Source organism: Salmo salar, chromosome ssa01 (genome assembly GCF_905237065.1).
Source record: "Salmo salar chromosome ssa01, Ssal_v3.1, whole genome shotgun sequence".
Lineage (NCBI taxonomy): Eukaryota > Metazoa > Chordata > Actinopteri > Salmoniformes > Salmonidae > Salmo > Salmo salar.
The window spans coordinates 105124488-105147519 of NC_059442.1; the positions used below are offsets into that span (position 1 = coordinate 105124488).

The following is a 23032-nucleotide window of genomic DNA, read 5'->3' on the forward strand; positions in this document are numbered from 1 at the left end:
ACTCGTCAATGTGGGGTTTAACTATCTACTATCAAATGTAAATATTCTTAGAAACAAGTTGATAAAATGGGCTGCTTGGCACATTATTCAAAGTGAACAGCTGAAATTGAATGTGACAGCAAAACGATATTGAAACAGTGGCAAGAAAACAAAGTATATTAATCATGTAGCACAAAATATAGATATTTAAATCTCCCAAACAAAAATCATAACATGATTACAGGTTTCCTATGGGTGGTGATTAGGGGTTATCCATGGACATGAACATTGTTGATCATAGGTATTAAAGTATATCTATGTATCACACTTCCTAAATGTACAGACATCTGTTTTCTGAATCTATCCCATAGATTATACTCTAGTCTCATTTAAAGTAAAGGACATTCAATAAAATCTGCTTGGTCTAACGCTGTCATGATATAGATGATTGAGCATTTATTCTGACTACTACATTGCTTATACATTACCATTTGTTTGCAGAAAATGTCAAATTAAAATAAAACATTGAGCAAATGAGAGTATGATGCTAATGAGAGAGCCGTCGGTTAAAATCGGATTCTATGACGTCTTCTGAAGCCATAAAACCATTTCACAACCATAAAATACCCAAATTGTGCCCACTTCATCATAATCCTGCATCGGAAGGCACCTGAAACCAGGCTGTAATGCCCATGGCCCTTAGCTCCTAATTATCCCCCATCAGTCCTGGTCTGTTGCTTTAGATCATTTAGAAGGCTCTGGGGCTGCATCCGAAATGCCACCCTATTCCCTATTCCCTTTTCCCTATGTAGTGTATGGGATCTGGTCCAAAATAGTGCACTATGTAGGGAATAGGGTGCCATTTGCTTCTGACTCTGAGCTGCAGGACTGTTTAAAGCTGCCTGTGTTGCTGTGTGTGGATTTCTCTTGCTCCAATCAGTGTCAGTCATAATCAAGACATTGACACTAGTCTGGCGTAATGAGCCGTCTCCTTTGCAATTTCTTGATCTGCTACCCCCTGGGGAAATGATGAGGTCGTTTTGTCAGGTCAATTTGGGCTGTTGTCCATTAGATGCGCTGACTGTGTCCTGAAGTTGCCCTCTTTATTCAGTGTAGACTGAAGAGGTACTGGCGTTCACGTCGTAGAACCAAATTAAACCTTCTAATTAGTAAGAACAGAGATACCGTACGCTACCCATCAGCACTTGGATCTGCTGTTAAATGAAACTTTAGTTAAATTAGTGTTGAGATGCACAATGTGAACCGGTCAACTCACTGCCATTGGAGGTTTCCCTGGTATGGATTTCATCAGGAAGTTGCCTTAGTGTAGAGGCATAGAGCTCGCCAGTTAAGTCTTAAAAACAGAAATTAAACTTCAGCCATTCCTATGTGGGAAAGAATGGCGTTTTGGGGTCAACCCCAAAAATAAGGTCTGAGGTTAACACAGGCTTAGGAGAACTTATATGTTTTGTTCTATGAGATAATATCAGTCAGTTAACATGACCTTTATGAGTTATGAAGCCTTTATGTGCTTATATATACTTAAAGTTCCACAAAAAGGTACGTTAGCTGATGAAGATTATTTCATAGAACAAACGTATAGGATCTCCTAAGCCTGTGTTTACCACAGAACTTATTTTCAGAGTTTATTAAAAAAAAAACTCCAAAACCCCATTAATTTCCCCAGAGGCTTTGGCCAACGAACTGGTGCGGAGTTAGCCACCATTTATGGCTACAAAAAGACCACATTACTATTGCTGTCTATTGGTAACCTGCATGGCAGTATGTTGTGTAGAATGTACATTACTCCAAAAACGTATAATTGGCAGTAAAATATGTGATGCAGTAGGAGTATACAGGAATTAGTCCAATAACAGACCTGGTTAGTATGGATTTCCAAGACCAGATTGGTGATTGTGTTTGTCTGCAGATCAATGATTACTGGTTCATCTCTTCCTCACAGTGTCTCTGTGCTCCTGGATGGATAGGGGAGTTCTGTCAGTATGGAGGGAACGCCTGCCTGATCTACCCAGACAGCTGTATGAATGGGGCCACCTGCATCACCTCAAGTCAACCCACGGCTCCCCCACAGTACAGATGTATCTGTAGCCCTGGTTACACAGGTAAGGGAAAGTGAAAGGGGGATACCTAGTCAGTTGTACAACTGAATGCCTTCAACTGAAATGTGTCTTCCACCTTTAACCCAACCCCTCTGAATCAAAGAGGTGCAGGAGTCATTTAACCCAACCCCTCTGAATCAAAGAGGTGCAGGAGTCATTTAACCCAACCCCTCTGAATCAAAGAGGTGCGGGGGGCTTAATCAACATCCAGTGGGTTAACTGCCTTGTTCAGGGGCAGAACGACAGATGCTCGTGGATTCGATCCAGCAACCTTTCAGTTACTGGCCCAACGCTCTGACCACTGCCGACTACTGCGTTAAGTATACGCATGTTTGGTTGTTTTCACTGCAACTTCCTTGGTAGGTTGAGAAATACAAATTATACACTTCTTCAGAGTTTTATGTAAAAGTCATTTTACTGTAGTGTTTGTTTTGGAAAATATTTTGATACTGTATAAGGATGCACTATTTTCAGAGTATTGATCACTACATATAACTTTAAATATTAAGTTATTTTGCAGTTTTAAAAGAAACGTTTGTACATTGAAGTGCATATTGGATACTACTGGTCTTAGATCTGCAGTATCCTATCACACGTTTAATACAGTGTTTATCCTCATGTGTTTGGATCTGCAGTATCCTATCACACGTTTAATACAGTGTTTATCCTCGTGTTTGTATCAGCAGTATCCTATCACATGTTTAATACAGTGTTTATCCTCATGTGTTTAGATCTGCACTATCCTATCACACGTTTAATACAGTGTTTCTTCCTCCTCTCCACATGCCATCTGCTGAATGTGTTGGAGGCCATAGTACATGTTTTTCCCAAATTAATATTGTTGCCCTAAAGCGTGTCATTCCCGTTATAAGGCGTGGCGTGTCATTCCCGTTATAAGGCGTGTCATTCCCGTTATAAGGCGTGTCATTCCCATTGTTCATCTTTTCACAATGCCTCTCCAAGTGGATTATTCCATAATCTGCGTTATTTTGTCTAAAATATGAAAGGCAGACGGGGGTTGCAGGACGTTTCTTCATTGAACCTGCCTACCAAGGAAAGCAACAAGATATTGTCTAATACATCAATACTATAAGCAGCAGCTATTGGAGTCATTTAACCACTTCTATCCACCCTAAAGGAAAAACATTAACAAATATAGGTTCTCTTAGATATGATAAAAATGAAACTAATACTTTTTTTTAAAACAATTTTTAAGTCCAAAAGCGTAATCCTTGGGTTAGACCAAAAAAGTAATTAACTTTACAGAAATATTTCAATACAATTTTAGACTCATGTCATTTGATAGTTAATGATGCTCCTTGTTTATTCTAAACCTGTACAAAAAGCTGGATGCCATGAAAAGTCATTTTTCAATTTGTTTTAATCATCATACACTATTCATTTCAGGCTCCATTAACCAAATTCCAAATATTTTAGACTCTGTTGAAAAGAGTTTGAGGAATACTAGTAAACAAGTCTTTAGATTATAACTTTCATGTGTTTTCCTCTGGTGTTCAACATTGCACATCTTCTCGATATATGTTTAATTTGGAACCCAAAAATAGAATTCATTTCAAATATCTAGTTCTCCATCATACATACAACAGCCTAAACCAAACCACAACCCCTCAGAAGAAACAAGTGGCTCTCTTCATTTCATGTCTTTCGTCTTTGGTCCCTCTCAATCCTGTCAGCAGAACCTCAGTCCCCATCTTAGCTGACACACTCACACCTGTCACTTCGATAAGTCCTTACATAGCATTACATGAGCTAGGGCTTTTTTTGTGCTGCGCCAGGCTCAAATATCTGTTGCCACTTCGCTGATGGAAAATTGTCTCTCACAATGTGGCAGCACCTCAGTGACTGATGGAACCCTTCACTCCGAGGCATCCATGCCAAGTGGAACCCTATTCCCTATTTAGGGAACTACTTTTGACCAGGGCCAATAGGGCTCCTCCTGGTCATAAGTAATGTACTATGCAGGGAAAAGGCTGCAATTTGTGACACAGCCCTAGGCATCCAGAGATCCCTTTTTCGATGTGGAATTATGAAGCGTTGAAGCGGGCGGACTTTCAGAAGGCCCGTTTAATTTCAGAACCCGTCTCAAAGCCCCTCAGGACCAGTCTGTCTGGAGTAGATCAAACATTTCTGAGTGCATTGCTCAAGCCCCTGATATTTAAGTTTTTATTCAGACTAGAAAAATATGAACTTGTGGCCGATGGTATAAGCATTTATAAAATGCTCACGTACTGCAGATATACGGGTTATGAATGTGTCATAAGGTCCCTATGTAGGTACCCTTTGTATAAAGTGTTACCCTTTATTCTTAGGGAAACTGTACAGACATTGGAGGCATTTTTCACCTTGCATGGCTTTATAGTTTTTTCCCCCAGACGCATATCAAGGGTTTATTTTCTTTTTCCAGGCAGGCAGACAAGGTGCTGTCCAAAAGGCCATCACAAAATGCCAAGCACCTGATTGTAATCTGCCAAAAAATGTCCGGTGACATGCTGAAGAGACACTATGAAACTTTAGAAGGGCAGATTCCTCCGAGATAGGGCATGTGTCTCAAATGGCACTCTATTACTTATATAGTGCACTACTTTTGATCAGAGCCCTATGGGTCCTGGTCAAAAGTAGTACACTATAAAGGGAATGTGGTGCCATTTGGGACGCAGATCATGCCTTTTGTTGTCCGTATCTTTCCCCTGCCTCGTTATATTTCCAATCAGAGTCTCCTAATTGAAATCACACAGCTATTGCAAAGCCAAGGAGTCCCAGAACACAAGTAATTCAGTCTTGTGGATTTAAAGAAGCTAATCTCCGCTCTGTATCCTGTCTCTTTTTATATGGCCCTTGAAACAACAGACTGTCTGACGAACTGCTAGGTTCTTCTCCAAGTGGAAGCAATCATAATGTAAAATCAAGGAGCAGGAGAATATTAGGGTTAATTGCTTTAAAACATCTAAGAGGAATTCCAAAGAGGATTTAAGATGCTTCCATTTGAGGTTAGCTAAAGGAGGTTTTAAAATATATACATTTTAGGATGACTAAAGAAGTTTTTAAAATATACACATTTTAGGGTTACTAAAGGATTGAATATCATGTTTCTCTCTCTCTCTCTCTCTCTGCCCACAATATACAGTAGATGGTTGTACCACTGCTTCAATCACTGAACCAAAGTGGTTGTGGTTGTCAGTGTTCATATATCATCATGTTAGAGCTTAGATTTTATTAGACAACTTCACGTGTTTGCCACCAACTCTTTTTTATTTACTTACTCTGAATGTTTATATTCTGCCCGCTTCCTGTTTTCTCATAAAAGGTAGATTTAGTGGCTTGTGATGTCTCCGGTAGTACTGCACTATTATCTTGAATAAAACACATCTCTACCGATGCATGCCGTACCTCTAAGCAAAGAAAGCAGACAATAAATGTAAAATGGCCGTAGTAAAATGCCCCCTTTCGTTGTTCCAGTGCTCACGTTTTAGTACATCACAGGCCAGTGCTCTACTGCAGACCGGCAGGCAGGCAGGCAGGCAGACAGACAGGCAGACAGACAGACACGTGCCTGTTGTAAACCTGTGTGTCTCTCCAATGGTATACAGGAAGGAAAACTGGAGCTATGGTAGAATCTCCAAAGACAAACCGAAAAGGCATCACATTAACTCTGGCTGAAAGAGTAGACCTAGCAGGCAACTGGTTGAAATTACATCATTACAAACAGATCATGTAGTTGTTATGACATCCACCCAGTTTACAACCAGATAATCTGATTGTAATGACGTAAGGCCGGCCACATGCTTCAGGAAAACGTACTGCACAGCAGGGGAAGGCAGCTAGATTCAGCCACGGGACGATTTTTGTTAGAGCAAATGGTTCTGGGGCTGAAAAATTATTATAACAAGAAAAGTACATTACCTGAAGAAAAATGTGGTGAGCTTTCTAGCTTGTGAATGACGATTTAATGTATAGGATAGCCTGAACATGTGAAGTTGGTTTGGCATCTCTAGCTTGAATGGTTCAAGAGTTACTGTTGTTGAGTTATTTTATGCAAATTTAGTTTATGCAAATACAGTTGATAAAAGTTTTTAAGAATTGGAATTTTATGCACATTTATGCAAATGTATACATACAATGAACACAAATATAAACGCAACATGTAAAGTGTTGGTCCCACGTTTCATGAGTGTCACGTCTGCTCCTGCTCTCCCCCCCAGCACTTGAGGGCGCCAGGCTACCCTGCATCACGCACTCCTGCCATCTATTACGCACACCTGTCTTCCGTCGTCACGCGCATCAGCGATATTGGACTCACCTGGACTCATTCATCACATGTTTATTTCCTCCCCTATATTTGTCAGTTCCCTTGCTCTGTTCCCTGCTGCTGCATTAATAGATTTTTTGTCTTTATTACTCGTTTGCTGACGCTGTTCCTGTCTCATTACATGTCTGTTCTATATTAAATGTTTGACTCCCCATACCTGCTTCGTCTCTCCAGCGTCATGCTTGTGACAGAATGCAGCAGCCAACATACGAAGCATTGGAGAGCACTGGCGTTCTGGTTGGTGGTGACTTCGGCTCTGGGTCGCCGCCGATGCAACCCGGGGGTGCCTAGCCAGCTCGTCGGGCTTCCACGCTCTAGCTGGCTCGAGAGGTTTCTTTGCCCTGGTTGGCTCGGATGGCGCCCATCCCACGTCGGGCCTCAGCCGGATCGTCAGTTCTTGTTCGCCCATCCGGTCCAGGAGTTTTTTGTTGTTGTTGTTGGAAGCCCGTCGGGTTTCCACGCCCTGGCTGGCTCGATAGGTTTCCTTGGCTCGGCGGGTTTCCGTTCCACTTCACACTCCACCGGATCTTCGGGCTCCCTCTCTGCAGCAGGATCGACAGGCGTCTTACCTCAGTGTCACGACTTCCACCGAAGTCGTTTCCTCTCCTTGTTCGGGCGGTGTTCAGTGGTCGGCGTCGCCGGTCTTCTAGCCATCGTCGATCCACTTTTCATTTTCCATTTGTTTTGTCTTGTTTTCTTACACACCTGGTTTCCATTTCCCTCATTAATTGTTGTTTATTTAACCCTCTGCTTCCCCCATGTCCTTGTGTGGAATTGTTTGTTTGTTTGTAAGGGCTTGTACTCTATGTTACTGGTGCGCGTCGGGTTTTGTACCCATGTAGGTTCTTTTTGTATTGCCGTGGGTTTTGTATTAAACTGCTCCAGCTATTTCCTATTTCTGCTCTCCTGCGTCTGACTTCACTGCTACCAGTTCCGCAACCCTTACACTCAGCCAGATCGTCGGGCTTCCATGCCTCAGCCGGCTCGCCAGGCTCCACGCACCTGCCGGTTCATTGGGCTTCCACGCCCCAACCGGCTTGCCTAGCGCCCATGTCTCGGCCGGTTCGCCCAGGTGGGACGCCAGATGGCGCCACTGGGGGGGGGGTACTGTCACGTCTGCTCCTGCTCTCCCCCCCCCCTGGCGCTTGAGGGCGCCAGGCTGCCCTGCATCACGCACTCCTGCCATCTATTACGCACACCTGCCTTCCCTCGTCACGCGCATCAGCGATATTGGACTCACCTGGACTCATTCATCACCTGTTTATTTCCTCCCCTATATTTGTCAGTTCCCTTGCTCTGTTCCCTGCTGCTGCATTAATTGTTTTTTGTCTGTATTACTTGTTTGCTGACGCTGTTCCTGTCTCGTTCCATGTCCGTTCTATATTAAATGTTTGACTCCCCGTACTTGCTTCGTCTCTCCAGCGTCATGCTTGTGAAAATGAACTGAAATAAAAGATCCCATAAATTTTCCATACTCACAAAAAGCTTATTTCTCTAAAATGTTGTGCACAAATTTGTTTACATCCCTGTTATTGAGCATTTCTCCTTTGCCAAGATAATCCATCCACCTGACAGGTGTGGCATATCAAGAAGCTGATTAAACAGCATGATCATTGCACAGGTGCACGTTGTTCTGGGGACAATCAAAGGCCACTCTAAACTGTGCAGTTTTGAAGGAGCGTGCAATTGGCATGCTGACTGCAGCAATGTCCACCAGAGCTGTTGACAGAGAATTTAATGTTGATTTCTCTACCATAAGCTTCGTTGTTTTAGAGAATTTGGGAGTACGCCCAACTGGCCTCACAACTGCAGACCACGTGTAACTATGCCAGCCCAGGAACTCCACATCTGGCTTTTTCAACTGCAGGATCGATCGTCTGAGACCAGCCACCTGGACAGCTGATGAAACTGTGGGTTTGCACAACTGAAGAATTTCTGCACAAACTGTCAGAAAGTGTCTCAGGGAAGCTCATCTGCATGCTCGTCGAACTACAGTTCGGCAACGTAACCAACTTCAGTGGGCAAATCCTCACCTTCTGTGGCCACTGGCACGCTGGAGAAATGTGCTCTTCACGGATGAATCCTGGCTTCATCTGTACCGGGCAGATGGCAGACAGCGTGTATGGCACTGTGTGGGCAAGCGGTTTTCTGACGGCAATTTTGTGAACATTATATGAACAGTAACTCAGTAAAATCTTTGAAATTGTTGCATGTTGTGTTTATATTTTTGTTCAGTGTAGTTATAGTTGATAAAGATTTTAAAGAGTTTGAAGATGAATGTTTTGAAGTTGGTCATGAAGCATAACTGGCAAAGGAGCCATTTTAAAAAGCTACTTCTGTATACTTATGGTTCTCATTCATGTTATTTTACGCACATTTAAAATTGTTATAGTTCAGAAAGTATACTGTACATAGTATTAAAAATCGCTAGACAGGCAATCTCAGTAGGGACAGTCTGAACATCTCAATGTTGGTTTGGAGTTGATTGCTTAAAAGGTGAAAGAGGACATGGGTCTAGATTCTAGAATCTTTCATTGTTTTACCATTCAAGTCTATGGACCTTTTTTTTTGCCATTGAAATGCATTGGGAACTCATTAATATATTGTTGTAGTACAAAAAGTATAAATGCTATCACAAATATTTTTTCAATCACTGTGTTTTAAAGTTGGTTTTGTGTTTTATAGATTAAATCGTTTAAGTGCTAGAATAAAATAAATATAATAATAATGTAGGAAATATAAAGTTGTGCTTTGCCTTCATCAACCACCTAATCATTGGTACACTGCAAATTGACCACAACTAAGCCCAAAAAGCCCTTCACTACACTGGTTTTGTCTCGCGGGCCGCATGTTGCCGACCCATACTGTACAGTAAGAAATGAATAATTAAGCAGAGGGCTTCTTTGGTGGTGGTGTTCTTTCTGAAAATACAATTTATCATTATTTTATAAATTTTTGCAAAGGTTTGCATAGTGTGTTGCTTTGGCCTTGGACGGTGCCCAAGAACTGTTGCTTTAGCCTTGGACAGTGCCCAAGAACTGCATTATATGAGCCAATTACTGACACCAGCCAAGTCCTCTCTGGGTATTTATGAGCTGGCTACATGGTGCTGGAGATCTGAGTTTTGATGTGTGTCCCAAATGGCACCACATTCCCTTTAAAGTGCACTACGTTTGACCAGGGCTCATAGGGCTCTAGTCAAAAGTAGTGCACTATATAGGGAATAGGGTGCCATTCTGTAACATAACATTGAACCTTGCTGTGCTCTCTCTCGCCATGATGCGTCAATGAAGAGCTGTGATCTACATGGACGTACGCACACACGCACACACACACACACGCGCGCGCACACACACACACACACACTAATCTCAGTTCTTAATGCTATTGTCTGGGTTCCTGGGTTCAAATACTATTTAAAATAATTTAAAATACTGTATCTGTGCTTGACTGGGCTTGCCTGCTGTGGTGGAACTAACAGGAAAGTCTCAAAAGTGCAAACCAAAACCCTGCATAACAGGCACTCCCACTCCAGGCAGGCTAAAGCAATTTTTAATATGTTGAATACTATTTGAACCCAGATCTGGTTAATGCCTCGTTCTCTCATTCATCTCAATATCCTTTACGTGCATGCTTTTCTGTGAGCGTTCCTACGCTAATGTATAAAGTTCATGGTACATTAGTAATTAAGTTTGCTCTGCAGAAAGATATAATCCTATCTTAATTGGTTTCCATTGCTTATTTCATCTGCGATGCACACATCGTTATCCACTTCACCTAACCTGGAGCTTTAGAAATGGGAAATTAATCCCAATGTATAACAATGAAGTAATCACAAACATTCACCCTGAACCATTTCCAGGTTTATTCCTCATTGACGGTTCATGGTTTGCTACATGACCTTCAGGTTTCAGTATCAAAGGTATTTATGATATTTCATGAATACATTTTGAGGTGGTTTTGAGGATTATTTACTTAACTAGGTAAATGCTCATAATGGGAATTTTTGAAATATTCAGGGGAGCATTGCCATGCTTACTGAGAGAGATCCAGGCTGTATCACATCTGGCCGTGATTGGGAGTCCCGTAGGGCGGTGCACAATTGGCCCAGCGTCACCAGGGTTTGGCCGGTGTAGGCTGTCATTGTAAATAAGAATTTGTTCTGAACTGACTTGCCTAGTTAAATAAAAGTGAAATAAAATATTGATTTGTTCTATACTGAACAAAAATATAAACGCAACATGCAACAGTTTCAACGAATGTACTGAGTTACATTTCATATAAGGACTAAATAAATCAAATTAAAAGGAAATCAGTCCATTTAAATAAATTCATTACGTCCTAATCTATGGGTTTCACATGACTGGGCAGGGGCACAGCCATGGGTGGGCCTGGGAGGGCATTGACCCACCCACTTGGGGGCCCGGACCTGCAAATCAGAATTAATTTTACTCCACAAAAGGGCTTTATTACTGACATAAATACTTCTCAGTTTCATCAGCTGTCCGGGTGCCTGGTCTCAGATGATCCCATAGGTGAAGAAGCCGGATTTGGAGGTCCTGGGCTGAAGTGGTTACACATGGTCTGCGGTTGTGAGGCCGGTTAGATGTACTGCCAAATTCTCAAAAATTACGTTGGAGGTGGCTTATGGTAGAGAATTGAACATTCAATTCCCTGGCAACAGCTCTGGTGGATATTCCTGCAGTCCCTCTAAACTTGAGACATCTGTTGCGTTGTGTGAAGAAACTGCACATTTTGGAGTGGCATTTTATTGTCCCAAGCACAAGGTGCACATGTGTAATGATCATGCTGTTTAATCAGCTTCTTGATATGCCACACCTGTCCGGTGGATGAAATATCTTGGCAAGGGAGAAATGCTCACTAACAGGGATGTGAACAAATTTGTGCACAACATTTGAGAGAAATAAGCTTTTTGTGAGTATGGAACATTTCTGGGATCTTTTATTTCAGCTCATGAAACATGGGATGAACACTTTACATTTTTAGTTCATATTTTTGTTAATTATATATTGACATCTCTCGTGGACAGACTAAGTAAACATTACATGAGATTTTAGTTCTGGGTTAACCAAGATTTATATGGGACACAACATAGCCTAACACAACATACTATTGTTATCCATATTAGGAATGGAAATGGGAAATTATTTCACTATTAGAATAGTATAAATAATATTTCTGATGAGTGTTTAGCGTTGATCTGTGTCAGGTCCTCCATTAGGTGTGTGTCTGTCATCTCTATTTAAAGAGGGGTTAATAGCATACCCTTGTCAGGGATGACTGGAGGACTAAATGTGCAGTAGTAGCTCAACGCATCGTCATAAAAACTACATTCAAAGTTTGTTTTATTAAATTAAGACTTTCAAATGTCATGGTATATAATTTCTATGTAACTATGTCACAAGGATAATTTAATAAAAAATATGCTTTTTTCTGGATAAAATAGACCTGCACAATGTTTGAATACTAACGTCCGTTCAGATATTTGAATATTCAAATAACCGTGCCCATTCCTAATCCATATGACATAATATTAACAGTACAAGACAGACGGACTGATACGTTCGTAGGAGCACATATATCCTTCTGATACTGCTCTGTACATTTCTCTGTACTTGACTTGAACGACCTGCATTTACTTCCATGTCCAATGATATTCCCATTTTACTGTTATGTTCCTTCATCTCAGGGGGCATCTCATCACTTTCTGCTTTTATCTGTCAACAGTAGTGAACTATATAGGGACCAGTGCCATTTGAGACTCATCCCCAGGTTATATCCTGGCTTCTATATCAGCTACCCTCTCACTGTGACCTTTCAACGACCAGTTTACCTGACCTTTCAATGACCAGTTTACTTGACCTTTCAACCTGACCTTTCAATGACTAGTTTACCTGACTTTTTTATGACCAGTTTACCTGACCTTTCAATAGCCAGTTTACCTGACCTTTCAATAGCCAGTTTACTTGACCTTTCAATAACCAGTTTACTTGACCTTTCAATAACCAGTTTACCTGAGCTTTCAATGACCAGTTTACCTGACCTTTCAATAACCAGTTTACCTGAGCTTTCAATAACCAGTTTACCTGACCTTTCAATGACCAGTTTACTTGACCTTTCAACCTGACCTTTCAATGACTAGTTTACCTGACTTTTTTATGACCAGTTTACCTGAACTTTCAATAGCCAGTTTACCTGACCTTTCAATAGCCAGTTTACCTGACCTTTCAATAGCCAGTTTACCTGACCTTTCAATAACCAGTTTACCTGACCTTTCAATGGCCAGTTTACTTGATTTTTCAACCTTACCTTTCAATAACCAGTTTACCTGACCTTTCAAAGACCAGTTTATCTGACCGACTCACATTCATCATCATCACCCCAACAGACCCATTCTTCTTCCTCTGGGTTTTAGCCTGGGAGCCAGCCTGTTTCTGCTCTCTCTCCACCTCCTTATGGATGACAAGCAGACTGCCACTCAGGCTAGGTTACTGCTGCACTGTCAGTTAAGGCAGCTGGACTGTACTGTAACATTCTTGGTTCTATTCTGTGTGGCTCTATTGAAGGCTACAGACGTTTTGGTGGAATGTGTTGTACAATACAACTGTATTTATCCAGCTGTTACATCAGAAATGTGTCTTCTGCTCTGTTTATGACAAAAAGAATGAAGAGTAGCAGAGAGTTGACTTAGTTGTTGGTAGAATTATTCCTCTGTTTTTGGTCAGTCTGGAATATGCATTCTGTCTCCCATGGTAAAAAAGAAATGCACACACTGAAATGCATTACTTAATAATCGGATGGCGAGTTCCTTTGCAGTAAACACATATTTATGTCGGTTATTTCTTGGGTCATGTTTCATCTTCCATCCTCCATGAAGAATTACCCCTCCACCCGTTGAGAGTACTACCTGTATAATACATATAATACAGTTCTTCTGACATATCTTTGAACATCGCTGTTGGGATGGATTTGTAGCTGCACAATGTGGCATATATATATATATATATACTGCTCAAAAAAATAAAGGGAACACTTAAACAACACAATGTAACTCCAAGTCAATCACACTTCTGTGAAATCAAACGGTCCAATTAGGAAGCAACACTGATTGACAATAAATTTCACATGCTGTTGTGCAAATGGAATAGACAACAGGTGGAAATTATAGGCAATTATCAAGACACCCCCAATAAAGGAGTGGTTCTGCAGGTGGAGACCACAGACCACTTCTCCATTCCTATGCTTCCTGGCTGATGTTTTGGTCCCTTTTGAATGCTGGCGGTGCTTTCACTCTAGTGGTAGCATGAGACGGAGTCTACAACCCACACAAGTGGCTCAGGTAGTGCAGCTCATCCAGGATGGCACATCAATGCGAGCTGTGGCAAGAAGGTTTGCTGTGTCTGTCAGCGTAGTATCCAGAGCATGGAGGCGCTACCAGGAGACAGGCCAGTACATCAGGAGACGTGGAGGAGGCCGTAGGAGGGCAACAACCCAGCAGCAGGACCGCTACCTCCGCCTTTGTGCAAGGAGGAGCAGGAGGACCACTGCCAGAGCCCTGCAAAATGACCTCCAGCAGGCCACAAATGTGCATGTGTCTGCTCAAACGGTCAGAAACAGACTCCATGAGGGTGGTATGAGGGCCCGACGTCCACAGGTGGGGGTTGTGCTTACAGCCCAACACCGTGCAGGACGTTTGGCATTTGCCAGAGAACACCAAGATTGGCAAATTCGCCACTGGCGCCCTGTGCTCTTCACAGATGAAAGCAGGTTCACACTGAGCACGTGACAGACGTGACAGAGTCTGGAGACGCCGTGGAAAACGTTCTGCTGCCTGCAATATCCTCCAGCATGACCGGTTTGGCGGTGGGTCAGTCATGGTGTGGGGTGGCATTTCTTTGGGGGGCCGCACAGCCCTCCATGTGCTCGCCAGAGGTAGCCTGACTGCCATTAGGTACCGAGATGAGATCCTCAGACCCCTTGTGAGACCATATGCTGGTGCGGTTGGCCCTGGGTTCCTCCTAATGCAAGACAATGCTAGACCTCATGTGGCTGAAGTGTGTCAGCAGTTCCTGCAAGAGGAAGGCATTGATGCTATGGACTGGCCCGCCCGTTCCCCAGACCTGAATCCAATTGAGCACATCTGGGACATCATGTCTCGCTCCATCCACCAACGCCACGTTGCACCACAGACTGTCCAGGAGTTGGCGGATGCTTTAGTCCAGGTCTGGGAGGAGATCCCTCAGGAGACCATCCTCCACCTCATCAGGAGCATGCCCAGGCGTTTGTAGGGAGGTCATACAGGCACGTGGAGGCCACACACACTACTGAGCCTCATTTTGACTTGTTTTAAGGACATTACATCAAAGTTGGATCAGCCTGTAGTGTGGTTTTCCACTTTAATTTTGAGTGTGACTCCAAATCCAGACCTCCATGGGTTGATAAATTGGATTTCCTTGATTATTTTTGTGTGATTTTGTTGTCAGCACATTCAACTATGTAAAGAAAAAAGTATTTAATAAGATTATTTCTTTCATTCAGATCTAGGATGTGTTGTTTAAGTGTTCCCTTTATTTTTTTGAGCAGTGTATATATATAATGACCTACAGAAAGAACATTGTGATATTAATCACAGTAGGTCTGCTGTACAGTAGACTGAGGCTTCATCTGAAATGGCACCCAATTCCCTTGATAGTGCACTTATTTTGACCAGGGCCCATAGGGGATCCCATAGGGCTCTGGTCAAAAGTAGTGCATTATATAGGGCATAGGGTGTCATATGGGACATATCCTGAGTTTGACTCCTTCAAGAGGGGCTTTTACTACATGTATTGGATTTGCCGTTATTGATGAACGGACGTTTATGATAAATCACTTCCCCTGTCACATCTGAGAGGAATCCACTGTATGGTAGGAGCTTAACGACTAAATCACCGTAGAACCATTTAATCACCATCTAGATGCATTACGTAGGAAGGTTATATCCGAGCTAGAGTTAAACTAGACTTGGACAAGAGAGAGCGCTGTGAGAATCACCATCTAGATTTAAACTAGACTTGGAACAAGAGAGAGCACTGTGAGAATCACCATCTAGATTTAAGCTAGACTTGGAACAAGAGAGAGCACTGTGAGAATCACTATCTAGATTTAAACTAGACTTGGAACAAGAGAGAGCACTGTCAGACACTGGCTTTTGTGTTTCACAGTTTAAGATTCTTATGCATTTTAATGTTGAGTGGCATGATAGCTTTTGAAAATAGTTTTTCCTGCTGTTTTTCTAGTATTTGTAATTACTAAAGAGAAATGAAAAGAATGAAATGCTGCACTGTTTATAAAACTGCAGGACTTTGGAATGTTCCCTCAGAATTGTAAAGGGGAATTTACAATCCTAATTTTGAATCATTGAGTTCATTTACATTAGGGGTTAATTAAAGTGCCTACATACACTAATTAAAACAGTGTAATCAGTCACTACTACACCTTCCTCTTGTCTTTCAGGACCCCACTGTGAGACAGAAATTAACCAGTGTTTCTCCAACCCCTGTCTGCACAATGGGACATGCTTGGACTCTGTTGGCTTCTACAAATGCAGCTGTCCCCCAGGTATTTATGTTGTGCCCCCTCACATTCAGTTTCACTAACACAGGGACCTTTCCATCCCAGCCCCAAACAAGCCATTGGATGCATCCCAAATGGAACCTCATTTCCTATATAGTGCACTTCTTTTGACCAGTTCTATGGGTCCTGGTCAAAAGTAGTGCACTATAAAGGGAATAGGGTGCCTTTTGGACAGTGTCCTTTGACTGACAGCTGAGCAAATCACTCGGCTCATTGCCAAAGCTCATTACTGCAGGAGAATTATGTCAATATTGTGAAATGGAATACTCTCTCCTTTCATGGGGCATTCGACTCCTGTATTAATATGATTCTGCAGTAATTGTTTATTCGTCTCGACCGGCTGAGGCTGAATTTACATTCACTGATGCAGTCTGATGGAGATGTACCACCCTAGAGACGAGAGTGTGTGTGTGTGTGTGTGTGTGTGTGTGTGTGTGTGTGTGTGTGTGTGTGTGTGTGTGTGTGTGTGTGTGTGTGTGTGTGTGTGTGTGTGTGTGTGACTGGCATGCAGGGCAGAGTTTATGCTGGGCTGCCAGATGATGCTGTACTTTCAATCAGAGCATTGTCCCCATCACACCGTCCACCAGAGTCGGGGTCACTTCCATTTCAATTCAGTCAATTCAGAACGGAAACGGAAATTCTAAACCAAATTCCATTTCTTCCTCATTAAGAAATCAAAGTAGATCATTGTAATTTCTGATTACATCCTGAATTGACAGAATTTAAATGGAATTGAACATGACCCTGGTGTCCACTTCACCATCATCCCAAATGGCATCCTGTTACCTATATATAGAGCTCTGGTCAAAAGTAGTGCATTATATGGGGAATAGGATGCCATTTGGGATGCAGATCTGGTGATCATCTTTAGGACCAGAGATGGGGCAGGTTATTCTGAACGAGTTGTCCTTAGATCAGGGAAACCTCCGGCAGGCCATGATCAGTCTTGAAAACCATTTTCAAACAGCACAAAATACTATATTTTTGGTTATCGAAAATATTTTTCACAGCGGTTTAGATGGTACAATGAAATTAGGTGAACTATTAGAATTTTTACAACCAGGAAATGGCAGAGCGATTTCTGCATATTGCACCTTTAAACCTAGTCCTAGACAAAAAACATGGAAATGATCCATTGAATATGCTTTTAAATCCAGGATCTTAATCTGTGTCTGGGAAACCGACCCTAGAAGTTTGAGTTAATGGTATCAGTCAGAAAATCATTGTTTCTCCTCACAAACACTTTCATTTTCTCATTTTACCGGTCAGCTGAGTTTTACTCTGCGGCTAATCTCAATGTTGATGATAATGAGTCTGTTTCGCCTCTTCCTTGCAGGGTTTCTGGGCCAGAAGTGTGAGGTGGATGTAGATGCCTGTACCCTACCCAACACCACATGCCCTAGAAACACACATTGTCTGGATCTGCCTGATGGACTGAAGTACACATGTCGCCTGCTGTGCCCACAGAACATACAAGTGGGTAAAACAACACTTTTTTTTGTGCAGAACGTGGGGTTAATCCTAACTTCCATTTAAATTACATTTTCACTTAATCTCCCATTGACATCAATGCATGACTACTTGAACATTTGTCTTAAATGGAATTTAGGATTTGCCCCCAACTGAACAAACAAACCCCAGCAAACAAATTGGTGCACAGTACAATTCTGGGTTCAAATACCATTTGAAATAATTTCAAATACTGAATCTGGGCTTGATTGAGCTTGTTTACCCCGCCCATCTGGCACTACATACAGACTAAAGCAAACCCCGCCCATCTGGCACTACATACAGACTAAAGCAAACCCCGCCCATCTGGCACAACATACAGACTAAAGTAAACCCCGCCCATCTGGCACTACATACAGACTAAAGCAAACCCCGCCCATCTGGCACAACATACAGACTAAAGCAAACCCCGCCCATCTGGCACAACATACAGACTAAAGCAAACCCCGCCCATCTGGCACTACATACAGACTAAAGCAAACCCCGCCCATCTGGCACAACATACAGACTAAAGCAAACCCCGCCCATCTGGCACAACATACAGACTAAAGCAAACCCCGCCCATCTGGCACTACATACAGACTAAAGCAAACCCCGCCCATCTGGCACTACATACAGACTAAAGCAAACCCCGCCCATCTGGCACAACATACAGACTAAAGCAAACCCCGCCCATCTGGCACTACATACAGACTAAAGCAAACCCCGCCCATCTGGCACAACATACAGACTAAAGCAAACCCCGCCCATCTGGCACAACATACAGACTAAAGCAAACCCCGCCCATCTGGCACTACATACAGACTAAAGCAAACCCCGCCCATCTGGCACAACATACAGACTAAAGCAAACCCCGCCCATCTGGCACAACATACAGACTAAAGCAAACCCCGCCCATCTGGCACTACATACAGACTAAAGTAAATGCTCAAAGTATTTAAGAAGTATGAAATATTATTAGATCCCAGGCTGCTGCTACATATTAGCAACGTGCATGCCACGCCCACCTGAGGGTCTCTCCTTTCCAGCCATATATTTCCTGTTTTGAGGGGTGCAAAATCCACTTGGCACTTAAATCTCGTGGAATCTTTTATTTTACTGTGGTGATTCTTTTCCACTCTCGCTTGTGCAATTAGTTTTTTCTCGTTAACGTAAGGACTGAGGAAACATTTGTAATGACCTGTCAAACTTTCTGGTAATGGCTGAAATGTGCTCAATGGAATACACTGGCTTTCCGTTGCATCTATAAAAACGCTAACTCTTGGTCTGGGATTTAACGCACCATCTCGACAGTTACGTCACAAGAAAGAGAAGAAAGAGAACTTTAAGTTGGTGGGTTTTGATGTTTTGTGCAATTAATTTTTTTAAATAATTTAATACAGTTGAAATGTTTACTAGTTAGATGCGCTGAAATGAAAGCAACATCCGAGAAGGAACACTTGGATGATAGTGATATTATATCTGATCTCACAACCAATGTAAAGTATGTTTAGATCGGTGTAATAGCCAAGCATTTTGATTTTAAATCCCATGGGTATCTTCCTTGACATACTTGTTTAATTATGCAAGACAATGTGACAACAACAATACTGAATAATTAATGAGTCAGTCTAGAAGGTGCAGGTAGGCCTAGAGACAGAGCAAGTTTTGGGTGGTTTCAGCCCAGTTCCACCCATTTATGTTAATTTATTAATGTATGCAAATACCCTCAGTGTATATATTCAAATGAGGCACAAATCATTTTCTTGATTTCATCACAAAGTATTTCAAAGATTCCTGATATACTGAGGAAATGTGTATATATAAGTGCATTATATGAAAAAAGTGACATTTTACAATAAATTGAATACCTGAAATCCCACCAAAATGCCTGAACTCCATTAATTATTTGTCCATGCCAGTACAATGTTTTATGTTCTATAATCCAGTCAATATCTGATTGATAAAAAAAATCATAAAGTTTGGAGTATCTTCATTGTCCGCTGTTTTTTAAAACCTTTTTATACATTTCGATGACCGTTGCTAAGCGTATTGACAAATTAGTCACACCTCTATGATGGTTTGGAATGTTGTCATTAATCAGGACATTTTAGTCTCGTTAGACAAATGAACATGGAACTTACACGCGCGCACACACACACACACAGTGTTGTCCCTGCAGATAATTTAATCGAAGCAATCACAATCTATTTTATGCTGTAAATTGTGAAACTCAAACACTATCTACGTATTGATGGAAAACCACTGTCTGCGTTATGCCTAACCACTGTATTCATCCCAGTGGATCACAATGAGATATAGAAATGCATTATATTACAATACATTACGCTTCAGAACAATATCCTGTCTTTGATGAGAATTAAAATGTTATATAACATGGAATAGAGAGAAGGAACGAGACGTGGCTATGGAATCCAATATTGAATCTAGTTACACATCATATCAAAGATTCTGACAGCTTTTTAAAAGAAACAAGATGTCATTTGCTTTGCAAAAGGCCTGAGTTATTTGGTATTGTCCCCAAGATACAGTATTACATAGTGAATAAGCACTTGTTGTGTGAATGGTGTGATGTCTTCACATGTCATTTTGGAGTAAATGAATATGTATTGATGTGTGTGACAATTTTCTCTTTTCTGTCTACAGCTATGTGCCAACGGAGGACGTTGTGTCTTGAACAACGCTAGCAGTTCCACCTGTGTCTGTGCACCTGGATGGGCAGGACGTAACTGCCGCTTAAACATCAACGATTGTGTTCAGCACTGGTGTCAAAACGGGGCCACTTGTGTAGATGAGATTGATGGCTACAGGTGAGTGCCTAAATGAATACCTCAACCAAATTACAAATGAACACATTTTGTTCCCTTACCTTGAAAAACATAACATGATAACCGAAAAGAGAACATGGCATAGAGGCATCCCCTTGAAAATATCCCATATGTACAGATGACTTCACTGAACAAAAATATAAAAGATCCCAGAAATTGTCGATACGGACAAAAAGCTTATTTCTCTAAAATGTGGTGCACAAATTTGGTGCACATCCCTGTTAATGAGCATTTCTCCTTTGCCAAGATAATCCATCTGACAGGTGTGGCATATCAAGAAGCTGATTGAACAGCATGATCATTACACAGGTGCACCTTGTGCTGGGGACAAAGGTCACTGTAAATATGCAGTTTTTTAACATAACACAATGCCACAGATGTCTCAAGTTTTGTTGGAGAGTGCAATTGTCATGCTGACTGCAGGAATGTCCACCAGAGTTGTTGCCAGATAATTTAATGTTAATTTCTCTATCATAAGCCACCTCCAACGTCGTTTTAGAGAATTTCGCAGTACGTCCAACCGGCCTCACAACCGCAGACCACGTGTAACCATGCCACCCCAGGGCCTCCACATCCGGCTTCTTAACCTGCGGGATCGTCTGAGACCAGCCACCCGGACAGCTGATGAAACTGAGTATTTCTGAGTATTTCTGTCTGTAATAAAGCACTTTTGTGAGGAGAAACTCATTCTGATTGGCTGGGCCTGGCTCCCCAGTGGGTGGGCCTATGCCCTCCCAGGCCAACCCATGGCTGCAGTCATGTGAAATCCATACATTAGGACCAAATGAATTCCTTATATGAACTGTAACTCAGTAAAATCGTTGAAGTTGTTGCATGTTGCGTTTATATTTTTGTTCAGTATATATTGGCAGCCTTGCAATGGAGCAGAATGCTCTGTTTTCTGTTTATAATGAATGGTCAGCCTGAGCAGGCTGAGGGACATTAGGTGTTCGTGCCGTACAACCATTGATTTACAATACAGCACTTGGCAGAGCTCTGTGTCCCTAGTACCCCCGTGGGAGTGTACACAATGCCATAAAGGTCCCTGAAGACAAGCTAAATTGGGGCCACAATTCTATCAAGTTGTGTGTGTGTGTGTGTGTGTGTGTGTGTGTGTGTGTAGAGTGTAAGTAATATAAACTCAGCAAAAAAAGAAACGTCCCTTTTTCAGGACCCTGTCTTTCAAAGATAATTCGTAAAAATCCAAATAACTTCACAGATCTTCATTGTAAAGGGTTTAAACACTGTTTCCCATGCTTGTTCAATGAACCATAAACAATTAATGAACATGCACCTGTGGAACGGTCGTTAAGACACTAAAAGCTTAGACAGTAGGCAATTAAGTTCACAGTTATGAAAACTTAGGACACTAAAGAGGCCTTTCTACTGACTCTGAAAAACACCAAAGGAAAGATGCCCAGGGTCCCTGCTCATCTGTGTGAACATGCCTTAGGCATGCTGCAAGGAGGCATGGGGACTGCAGATGTGGCCAGGGCAATAAATTGCAATGTCCGTACTGTGAGACGCCTAAGACAGCGCTACAGGGAGACAGGACGGACAGCTGATCATCCTCGCAGTGGCAGACCACATGTAACAACACCTGCATAGGATCGGTACATCCGAACATCACACCTGCGGGACATGTACAGGATGGCAACAACTGCCCAAGCTACACCAGGAACGCACACTCCATCCATCGGTGCTCAGACTGTCCGCAATAGGCTGAGAGAGGCTGGACTGTGGGCTTGTAGGCCTGTTGTAAGGCAGGTCCTCACCAGACATCACCGGCAACAACGTTGCCTATGGGCACAAACCCACCGTCGCTGGACCAGACAGGACTGGCAAAAAGTGCTCTTCACTGAGGAGTTGCGGTTTTGTCTCACCAGGGGTGATGGTCGGATTCGCGTTTATCGTCGAAGGAATGAGCGTTACACCGAGGCCTGTACTCTGGAGCGGGATCAATTTGGTCCCATAGCATCATCGGACTGAGCATGTTGTCATTGCAGGCAATCTCAATGCTGTGCATTACAGGGAAGACATCCTCCTCCCTCATGTGGTACCCTTCCGGTAGGCTCATCCTGACATGACCCTCCAGCATGACAATGCCACCAGCCATACTGCTCATTCTGTGCGTGATTTCCTGCAATACTGGAATGTCAGTGTTCTGCAATGGCCAGCGAAGATCCTGGATCTCAATCCCATTGAGCACGTCTGGGACCCTCCCGGACATTCCCCCCAGAAATGTCCGGGAACTTGCTGATGCCTTGGTGGAAGAGTGGGGTAACATCTCACAGCAAGAACTGGCAAATCTGGTGCAGTCCATGAGGAGGAGATGCACTGTAGTACTTAATGCAGCTGGTGGCCACACCAGATACTGACTGTTACTTTTGATTTGGACACCCCGTTTGTTCAGGGACACTTGTTCAGTTTATGTCTCAGTTGTTGAATCTTGTTATGTTCATACAAATATTGACATGTTAAGTTTGCTGAAAATTAACGCAGTTGACAGTGAGTGGTTTCTTTTTTTGCGGAGTTTAGTACTTATTCTGCTGTAGTACAATGTTGCTTTATATAATGTGATCATATGTTACAACATTATATGATTGTGAAGGTGTCAATAAGCATTACTGATG

General features: G+C 42.3%; 1 protein-coding gene across 1 annotated transcript; it reads left to right on the forward strand.

Annotated features, from left to right (window-relative positions):
* Nucleotides 1-1867: 1867 nt before the first annotated feature.
* On the forward strand, nucleotides 1868-20518 carry LOC106610970 (protein eyes shut homolog). Its single transcript, XM_014210727.2, has 4 exons — nucleotides 1868-2102; nucleotides 15943-16047; nucleotides 17399-17538; nucleotides 20218-20518. The coding sequence occupies exons 1-4, from the start codon at nucleotides 1868-1870 to the stop codon at nucleotides 20383-20385; spliced, it is 648 nt and encodes a 215-aa protein (XP_014066202.2). The 3' UTR covers nucleotides 20386-20518.
* The last annotated feature ends 2514 nt before the right edge of the window (nucleotides 20519-23032 follow it).

What these genes read in the sequence shown, in the direction of transcription:
- LOC106610970 (XM_014210727.2), top strand. Translation starts at nt 1,868, where the DNA reads ATGGATTTCCAAGACCAGATTGGTGATTGTGTTTGTCTGCAGATCAAT. An exon ending in CAAATGCAGCTGTCCCCCAG is followed by an intron (nt 16,048 to 17,398) that starts GTATTTATGTTG and finishes TCTTCCTTGCAG; the next exon opens with GGTTTCTGGGCCAGAAGTGT. An exon ending in TGTGCCCACAGAACATACAA is followed by an intron (nt 17,539 to 20,217) that starts GTGGGTAAAACA and finishes TTCTGTCTACAG; the next exon opens with CTATGTGCCAACGGAGGACG.